The sequence below is a fragment of the Hibiscus syriacus genome, unplaced genomic scaffold, assembly GCF_006381635.1.
Source record: "Hibiscus syriacus cultivar Baekdansim isolate YM2019G1 unplaced genomic scaffold, ASM638163v2 tig00113123_pilon, whole genome shotgun sequence".
In the NCBI taxonomy this organism is placed as follows: domain Eukaryota; kingdom Viridiplantae; phylum Streptophyta; class Magnoliopsida; order Malvales; family Malvaceae; genus Hibiscus; species Hibiscus syriacus.
In genome coordinates this window covers 1,571,343-1,581,339 of record NW_024063443.1, presented here as the reverse complement: position 1 = coordinate 1,581,339, position 9,997 = coordinate 1,571,343, and the positions used below count along the sequence as shown (strand labels likewise).

The 9,997-nt window shown below is 35.3% G+C and overlaps 2 protein-coding genes and 1 pseudogene across 3 annotated transcripts; 2 read left to right on the top strand and 1 right to left on the bottom strand.

Annotated features, from left to right (window-relative positions):
• Positions 1 to 982: 982 nt before the first annotated feature.
• LOC120185468 lies at positions 983 to 3,269 on the bottom strand (annotated as a pseudogene).
• Positions 3,270 to 4,333: 1,064 nt separating this feature from the next.
• On the top strand, positions 4,334 to 6,774 carry LOC120185402. The gene is made up of 6 exons (XM_039189629.1): positions 4,334 to 4,416; positions 4,945 to 5,106; positions 5,387 to 5,489; positions 5,601 to 5,713; positions 6,136 to 6,529; positions 6,563 to 6,774. The coding sequence occupies exons 2-6, from the start codon at positions 4,972 to 4,974 to the stop codon at positions 6,772 to 6,774; spliced, it is 957 nt and encodes a 318-aa protein (XP_039045560.1). The 5' UTR covers positions 4,334 to 4,416; positions 4,945 to 4,971.
• On the top strand, positions 6,750 to 9,174 carry LOC120185461. 2 transcript variants are annotated; one of them, XM_039189668.1, is made up of 4 exons: positions 6,750 to 7,350; positions 7,749 to 7,786; positions 7,866 to 8,124; positions 8,905 to 9,174. In XM_039189668.1, exons 1-3 carry the CDS (start codon positions 6,907 to 6,909, stop codon positions 7,882 to 7,884), a joined length of 501 nt encoding a protein of 166 aa, XP_039045599.1. In that variant the 5' UTR covers positions 6,750 to 6,906; the 3' UTR covers positions 7,885 to 8,124; positions 8,905 to 9,174. The 2 variants fall into 2 exon arrangements, with proteins under 2 accessions (XP_039045599.1, XP_039045600.1); XM_039189669.1 differs by lacking the exon at positions 7,749 to 7,786.
• The last annotated feature ends 823 nt before the right edge of the window (positions 9,175 to 9,997 follow it).

Sequence of the window (9,997 nt, the reverse complement as noted above, 5' to 3'; positions counted from 1 at the left end):
AGATTGTTGCAGACAGAGAAGATAAAACGTTTGTGAAGAATAAGAGGAGTCAAACGGTTGGTCAAATATGCTGAGTCAAATGGTTTAACGTGCAAAGTCAATATTTTTGTTAACAGCTGTTAACGACACGTAATCACTTTGTAACAAACGATAACATTAGTGATTGATTTATAACTTTTCAAACATTAATGGTGAAAACAAACAATTATTCAAACATTAGTGACCATTGGATTAGTTTACCCGAAATTTTAATTCTAAAACTTAATTCGGTTACGATGATACTCGATTTTTTAAATTTAAATTCAATTCAAGAAAAAATTAAAATTTTAAAAATTAATTAATTATATTTGATTATCTTTTTTGTCTATTAAGAATGAAAATCAATTCCCTTTAGTTGAGTTGAAGATCTGATTGAAATTCCCAGATTTAATTAAACGTGTCCAATTACGCTAATAAATAACTTAAATTAAATATTGAAATATTTGAATTTATCTTAATTATTTCAGCTACTCAAACTCAAAATCATATTTATAAAAAATAAATTTAAATATTAAAACTTTAGAAGCATCTCTGAATTTCAAAAAAAGAAAAAATCAATGGATTTTCAAATTGTTGGGTTTGTAAGCAAGAGACTATATATATATATATAAGGGAAATTTGAAACGGCTTAAATCAAACCTCGCCCAAAAAAGGTCAACTTTGGAAAGGAATCAATATAAAATAAAAAGGGGCATTCCAAGAATTGAACTCGTGACGTCTCACACCCTAATCAACAATCGTACCACTAGATCATGAGTACAGGTTCATATTTTATGGCAGATATAAATAACTGCGTAATAACAGCAACAAAAACACACCACAGACATTGACAGTTAAAAGCAAAGAATTTACGCGACTTTCTTTGAACATTCATCAGATCCGGTTCGAATTCCAATATCCGAAACATTCCTCTCTCATCCTCAGACTGCAGCTGCTTTCCCCATCATATCATACTATCTGCTCTTGCGGGCAATCTTTTGAAGAAGTTTTGTGGCAATGAAGGAATGTTGATTCGAAATCGAGGATGTCTCATCGCGAAAAACCCGAATCCGAGTGCGAATAAGCGACAAGGAACAAGATGGAACGTTATACAAGCGATTAAACAAAAGGCCATGAACATTGAAGTGGCTCTGGGGTCTCGCCAACTTAGCATAGAATTAAACCTCTCAGCTTGAGTTGCCAAGTCTCCGATTATCGTCATCATCCTCCCCGCAATACTTCTCAACCGGTCATACCTCTTTTTAACAACTTTATCTTCTTTGGAAGTCGGAAATGTATCGAACTCCTCGTCGAAATCATCAGACTGCACGGATTCGACGAGTGACAACTTGGTATCCATGTGAGGAGGATGTCTTGGCCTCTTCCTATACTGTGAAGCTCCGTGGACGATGCACATGAGAAAAAGGGGCAATATCTTTTCAGGGAAGAGAATCAAGATCGAATATAGGAAGTGAACCATCATTGTCGAGATCGGATTCTTCCATTTGCGTATTGTATCGAACCGTTTCCAAGCTTCGACAAGTAGATTAAATGCAGCCAGGAGTCTCTCGAGATTCGCTCTGCCCCTTCTTAAACTCCATACATTGGAGCCAACATCCAGCATATACTCCACAACTTCTCTTCGTAACGGTGGCTCGGCACGATGCAATCTCGAGGAGAGAATATGAGTAGCCTGGTGCCGCAAACTTTCGATTTGATATACGGATAACGGAAGAAGGTAATGCATTTCAGGGAACAAAGGTTGTGTATAAGATTGTAACAAATTCCATGTAGACGAGCATGTAAATCTCACTGACAATTGAATTTCACCCGTTTTCTTCACTCCATTGGGTTCCAAGACTATAAGTGGATAAGAAAGTGTATAAATCCTATCTGTATTAAGTGTAGACAGTCGGATCCTTACCTTCCCGATTCGTCGATCCTTCGAATCTGTAGCGTTACTTCCTCCTTGCAAGTGACAGTTATTGAAAACTCCGATGGTGATAACCGTATAAGGGTCATAGACATCCCATGTGTATTGCTCATTCCATTTTGGAGCAAAACTGTTGACGATAGTCCTCGTTCTAACCCACTTAGGCCCGTATTTCACTACACAATAAGCATCGGTAGTTCCTAGTCCATCTTTCGACTTCATCGGAGCAAACCGGACGCATTCAAGATTCCGAGCTCCAATACACCAATGGAAGGAGGCCATAACAATTTGGATGTTGCCCTGAAATCACTACTGTAATAAATGGACTCGTCTAGGACATGGTAGCCTCCATCTAAACAGATCCTCAAATGGAGCCTGCTGGCAAACCTCGCTTCCCTCTTCTTTCGGTTAACAGCTTCCTCGAGATTATACCAATGTGCATCGACAGGTATCGGCATTAGCCTCTTCTCGACTTTCGACAAATGAATCGAGCAACTCCCGAGAACTTCCTCTTTGTTATCACCCAACTTATCCACCACACACAAGATCAATGGATCATCAAATGGTTCCGCTACGACAAACATCAGATCCTCGTTCCATATTGGGTTTACACTCTTATCCGGCGAAAATCTACTCCTTAAAGCCATATTCCCAAGCATAGATTTGACGTAAACTTCAGGGACCCTGTTGTTATTCATAGGCACCAAATCTTGTGCTTGAATTATATTGACTCTGAGATACCAGAGCCTAGGCGAAATATACACTTTCGATCGAGTATTCGATATGCTTTCGCTGGTAATGGTGGCTGCATCGGAATGCCATGCATCAGGGAACACTTCATCAGCTTGAGTTCCCATCCAAATAGCTAAATCAATTCCCCTCTCTGGCCTTTTCTTCCATGTTCATCCTCCAAAATATACCACTGCGGTGCGAGCGGACTATCAGGTGGGACGCGAGTAGGAACGTCTGGTATATCGAAACCGACTTTGCCTACAAAAATCTCTTTGTTCATCACAGTTATCTCCACGGTCACGGCCTGGATCCGATCTTTTGCAAACGCGAAAACTTGGTTCCACTCGGGATCAGGGCTATTGACGAAGGTCTTCGTCGTGCCTTTGTAGTTACCAATCTTTACTTGAACAAATGGATTGCACGGTGAACATGGTAAATCTTTGGCCCTCACAATTTTTATGTACAGAAAATGCAGTTGTTCGACAAGGTCGAATGACGAGGTAAGCTTTTCGCTACCGGAAACTCTTCCTCCACCGATATTCGGTGAAGTTTCCTTCAATGAGAAGTCCATGTTTGATTCAGACATTGTTCAAACTATCTGCATCAAATGTTTGATATAAAAACCAAAAAGAATTGTCACAGCATTTGTAAACGTTATAGAGCAAAAACGGCAAAGAAACCTGATAAATGAAAGGTAAATATTGCTTGCCTGGATTGAGGCTTGAAGAAGGAGACCAAGGTTGAAGATGAATATGAATGAAATTTACTGTGTCTTTGTTCAAGATTTAGGAATAGTTTAGCAGGTAAACTTTCAAGGAAAAACAGAAGGATCTCAAGAGAGTGTAAAATAATATTAAATAATAATAATTCCCTTTAATTTACCATAATTAATGTTAACTGTTGGGAAATAATCTTTCATTTTATTTATTACTTGATTTTGAATTTGAATTACTTATAACGTAATACGAATGATTACCATTTATTACACTATTACTTCACGAATGATTTTTTTTAATGAAAACAATGTAATTTTGAGATTTATTCTAAAGAGAAAGGTTAGTAAATATAGATAATACATGGCTTGGTTAGATAAAAAAATGAATAAATTATTCTCTTATAAGTTAAAAATAAATTTATTTGAATTTTTAACCACTCACATAATTTAGTATAGACAGAATAAATAAATAAATAAATAATACTTGTTTAGATTAAATATTATTTTTATTCGAATTTTTACTCATCTCTATAATTTTAATTTTAAATTTATATTTATTCTTTTTATATTATGACAATTTATTTTAAAATTCACGAGTCGTTTTTATTTCAAATTCATCATGCCAGCTTCGATTTTACTTGTATTGAGTATTGATTTTAGGTTTAAGATTTAGAGAGTCCACACGAAAGATTTGAGAGTCGTAGCGTTGATGAACGAAGGGTGGTCGGAGAGAAAGGAACATATAAGTTAAAGGGATTAAAATTAAGATAATTTCAAAGTTAAGTGATTAAATAGAAAATTTTAAAATATTGGTGAACAAAATAGGAATAAAAAGATACTTTAATGATGAGCATAATATACCCAAAAATAAGAAAAATGATAATTTTAGTGAAGAGGGAGAGTAAAACTCACTAACACCAAATTACTAAATTTTAGGGACTGCCAACTTCAAATCTGCCGCAAAAAGAGGGGAAGCAGCTCAGATTTTCGAAAATTTCAAACCCCCTCTCCCTCCAAGGTAAAACTTGCTCATTTCCTACCACTTTCTTGCCCATTTCCCTCTTCTTTCTCGTCTCGTAATAGAATATCCACTCACCCAAAAGAAACAAGAATATTCTTTCTCCGAATATGCAGGAACCCTAGAACCTAAAGTCTCAATCTTTGTCGTTTTGAACTTCTTTCCTTCTCCTTCTTCTTTAACTAAGCTCGGGATCCAACTCTACTCTTTCTGATTTTCTTCTTCTTTTCCCCAACGGTTTCTTAGCAATCGGATAAGTTTCGCGAACAAACGTAATTTTATTACTTTTCTAAAATTGTTTTCTTTGGGGGTGTTTGCTTCTTAAGGTGAAGTAGTTTTAAGGTAAGGGGATGTTGAATTTGAGGTTTAAAAGTTGTAATGATTTGTTTCATATGCTCGACTTATACTTTCTATTTGGTATTATTGGTGTTTAAGATTTATATTTTGGCGACTATTGTAGCTAGAACTTTGATTTGTTTAGTGCTTTGAATGATTCAGAATTAATTTGTTTTCTGTTGTTCTTTATAGATTTGTTTGGTCGGATTTCGGGAACGGATGGGAAGTAAGAAAGATAAAGGTTTCTACCATAGCCTTTCAAGAAAAGAGCTTCAAAGTTTATGTAAGAAATACGGTCTACCTGCTAATAGGTCGAGCTCGGATATGGCTAGATCACTGGCCTCCTATCTAGAGGTAATTTATTAAGCTATCCCTTCCGTTGGCAACTAAGAGTTGGGAATCTGAAGTATATCATACTGCTTTTTGCCTATGTGTTGCTTAGATTGTGTTTTAGTACCAATATGTTTTATGCATCTGGATGTAAATATTGCTGGCCTGCCAAATACAAAACATTCTCTAATATTCTTTATTCCTCACATAGTTTTTTTTTTTTTTTGCAAAACATGTTACTGAATTTACATGACTTTGAAGATCTTGTTCATCCTATCATAGAATATATTTGAAAAATATGCAGAACCAGAGATTGGGTTCAATGACCACGAGGGCAAGATTATATGAAATTCAAGAGGCTGGACTTCCATTGTCCCTGCAACTCCCTTTCAAGGATGGTGATAAAGGTATTAACTAGTTATTGTGTGCCTAAGCAGTTTCATTTAGTTTTCTGCACTATGATTTCCTTACTACAGTTGATGTGCCATAGTAAGAATAGCATCTGGCTACTTTTGCAGATTTCTATGGACTCATCTCTTGTCCAGCAGGCTGTTGTAATGGAGTGAATTATTCTCAAGCTGTTAAAAGTAATGGATTGGATTGTTGTCCAGGGGATAAATTTTATCATAAGGTTTGCTTCTTGGATGTTTATGTTTAAGTTATGGATTATATTTGACACCTGATGCAACCAGATATATCCCATATAATTCCTCACTTCATCTTCCCCATCGGTTGTTCTCTCCTGTAGCATGTGTTAGGTTAATGCAGTTGTTCCTGCTGAAAGATATATACCTTTTCGTCCAACCAGAAGTGAGAAGATCTCCTCACCTCCACCCAACACCACAACCAAAAGGAAAATACAATGGTGCACTAAGATTTTACCAGATGACACTTTTGTCTTCTAGTCTATGGCCTGTGAAAATTAACTTGAGGGCAGCTTTTTAAGCAAGATGTATCTGGCAGAAAGATGTGGATGCTTTAGCCTGCAATTCTTAATTGTTTGCTTTTAAGAACTCAAAACTTGTTTCTAATTATCCGGGTCCATCAATGCAGGATGACTATGGTGGTGATTCTATTTTCTTCCAGCAAACACAGCGGCCTCAGTTGGTTACTCAGTATAATAATAGTGGTTTTAAGAATAAAGAGTTCCCAACAATATACGTCAACAGAAATTGTTTGAGTCTTCCAAGAGGCGGGAAGATGAATGATGTGCCTCAAATTGGAAACAAAGATGTGAATGTTGGTGCATGTTCTAATGAGGCTGACTTTCATTCCTCCTTAAACACTTCTACTGTTTCTTCCTCTTCTTTTCAGTTTCATGTAAAATCAGAAGAGGGCATTAACCTTTTTGTTGATTTAAATTCAAACCCATCAGAATGGGTTGAGAAATTGAGGAGTGAGGTTTCTATATGCCAGAACATGTCCCATAGCAAGTCTCAGAGTTTCCGTAATGAGCTTGGGCACTTTGGGGAAAGTAGTAAGCAGTTGAAAAGTTCTTTTCAATTGAATGTAGAAGCTGGGAGAATAGCAGATGGCCATATATACTCTGGATTACCCCCAAGTTTGATCATAAAAGAACATCATGCATTGCAGCTTGATAATTCAAATGGAGATGAAAGGCCCACAGGATGGCCATATATACTCTGGATACCCCAAGTTGATCATAAAAGAACATCATGCATTGCAGCTTGATAATTCAAATGGAGATGAAAGGCCCACAGATTCCACTGTAATAACATGCGTTGAAGCTGTGGATGTGTCGGAGCACTTAGAAGGAGTCAAGGACTGCCCACATTTCAAGCTCTTCCTGATGTTCAAGAGGAAATGATTTCTTCTGGTGCATCCTCTGCTAAAGATGGATGTTTGATAACTCCTGATTCAAATGCTAGTTCTCCCAAGGAGACGTTAGCCAGTGACGCTATGTTAAATATATCAGATTGTGCACCAAATCTTCTCATAGGGAAGCATAAGAATTCTAGTCTTGAAAATGAAATATGTGATAATTCTACCCTGCAAAATGGTTGTAATCCAGTGAGTTCTGGTGTAATAGTTCCTGGATTTATGTCAGATGATTCATTGCAGATGCCAATGCCCAAAGATGTGGTTCACCAAAAAAAGACATTGCTTTCACCTTGTGAAAATGTTGAATTTGGGAATTTGGTTGATCAAAAGCATAATACTTATGCGGAACAAGGTGGAGTAGTAGGCTCAACTGGGCTTTGTCAAGAGATATTTAGGAATACTTTGCCTACATTAGTTGAAGAACAGGTAATAGTTCACCTTGTCCTGTCTTCTACCCTTGCTCCTAATCTTGTTATCCTCATTCTGTTTTCCATTGCGCTACTCTATTTATGTGTCAAAATTTACTAGCTAGTTATTATTTTGAGAAATATTGTTTTAGGTGTTTTTTTCGAGTTACATGGCCATTCTTAATGAATATAGTAGATTCATCTTAAGGGTAGAAGAAATCTTCTGTTCTTATCTTCCTCTTTTTACTTGTAATAATCTGAACACACTGGTTTAGTAAAATCAATTTATTTACTTTTTTTTTGTTTCTGTTTATGGGTGGAGACGAGAGATGGGCTTAGAATTTTAACTACTTATCTATTTTGTCTTAGTATACTCAATGAAACAACTAAAATTATACTGTATGAAACTGCTTGCAGGATAGGAGCAAAGTTATTAATTGGGGAGAGAGTTCGGAGTAATTATCCTTCATAAATTAATTATATGTTAGAATATTTATTTATTGTTGATTTGGTTGTATAAACTGCCCTTTCCAGATGCTCACATGATATTTGAAATTGCGAGAGTGCTTGTAAGCTTGATTCTAATGGACTTGGGAAAAAGAGAGCATATACAGAAGGTGATCAGAATGATTGTGGCATGCTTGATGCCAAGGTTTTAAGAAGCAGAAAGCATCCTATTAGGAAGGTAGATGATCAAAATGATTGTAGCATGCTTGATGTCAAGGTTTTAAGAAGCGGAAAGCATCCTATTAGAAAGGTTGTTCCTAGAAGATCCATGCGGCTGGTTTCCAAGGTTCTTTTTTTTTACACTTCCCTTTCTGTTCAATTAATTGCAGTATGCCACCCATTTGAAATATAACCACACATTTTGGTTTACATATGAAGAAATGTTTGTTCTTTCTGTTCTCCTGATTTTATGTTTAACATACAAGGAAATTGAAAGTTAGTCTCAGTCTAACAAAAGTTTATGCAATAAGGCTGTAGCCTCTAGTCTTCAAGTTGGTGTTCATGCAACTACTTTGCTGTTACTTCTATCTTGTGTCCGGGTGAGAGAGTGGATTTAGCACCGACGAATACTAGATAATAACCTATCCCTTTCCATTTCAGGGTCTTCATCTTCTACCAACTTTGTTCTCCTATTGGTGTTCCTAGTACATGGGAACACATACAAGCATGAGATTCTAGATCCACTGTTTTTGATGTAGAACGTGTTTTATATGTTAGTCAATAGTTGGCATATGTATATGGGGTGGATTTATTATGATAGTTATTTGATTGAACCATGCTTGATTGCATCTTTTTAAAGGAGATAATAGAATTTGAAATGTAGGACTGCATAAAACTGACATTGTTTAAAATTAACCTTAATCATGCTTGATTGAATCATGCTGGGATAGTTTCTTACCTTAATCAGACCTTAATCAGCTCCGTTAGTGGCAGAACTTCCACTTTATTAGGCTGCTATTGTAGACTATGATGCGATGAATTTTTCAGGTCTCCAGATTTAAATTCGCTGTGTTTTAGGATTTCTTCAGTTTGTCTGAACATTTTCAGTTGTTCTTTTCTTCTTCAGTGATTTATGAAGTCTGTGCCGGCGAAATTCGAAATATTGGTTTCAGTTTTCCTTAGGAATTCATATTGCAAAGTCAGGTATTGTCTAGAGTAAGTGTTAAGTAATAATTTTGCATAATAATTTCATTTGAGCTCACACTTAAGAAAATGTTGGTTTAACTGAAATAATATATGCCAACCTATGTTGTTCGGACAGTTGAATCCGTTATTGTCCAAATCTTTGTTAGTATTATTGTCATGAAAACTTATGTTGTTCTGACTCGGTGTTAGATACGAGGATGTTAATTTTTTTTTAATTTTTTTTTTGTATTATGAAATCTTTGAAGGTTATGTCTTTATACCTATGTTAGATACTAGTGTTGAACTCTAACATTTGAAGAAAAGAAAATGAATTTATCCGTTTAGAATTTTTTTAACATGTTGATAACGAAAACACTCTTTTGCGTGTGTAGTTCAATGAAATCACTCAATTGAGTTCAACTTATAACGGATTAGAGTTTTCTTATTGGAAATGTTTTATGAGCTAAAGCATAAAAGCTCTAAAAAATACTTAATTATGCTGATGGTCAGTTAAACAAAGAATTAGTTTTTGGCATTACTTTATTGGATAATTATTTGATATATTGGTGGTGAGTTTTAGTTGGTTGTGACATGTTTTCAATTGTTTATTTAAATAGTAGTGAATGATACATGATCTGTTATAGTAGTTTACTTTATTAAGAATGATTTTATAATTTAATTTCTCTTTTTGAACAAGAAAGATATATAATTTATTTTATTTTATTTTTAGGTCTTCTAAATCAGTTTAAATACAGTTTAATGCTAAATTTCATGCGTAGAATCTGAGATGGTAATATTTTATAGGGTGAATTATGTGTTTAATGCTTAAACTATCAATTTTAATCTGTTTTAGTACGTAAACTTTTAATTTTTTTTAAACTCAATTTTTCGAGATTGAATGTTTAGACCCTTAGCATCTATGATGTTTGAATTCCCAGGTCATCAAGGAATAATAACAATATCTTTATCACTGAATACTTGGTTTACCTTATTAAACCTATTTTATAATAGGCCTAAGGGGCATGGAATTCTAA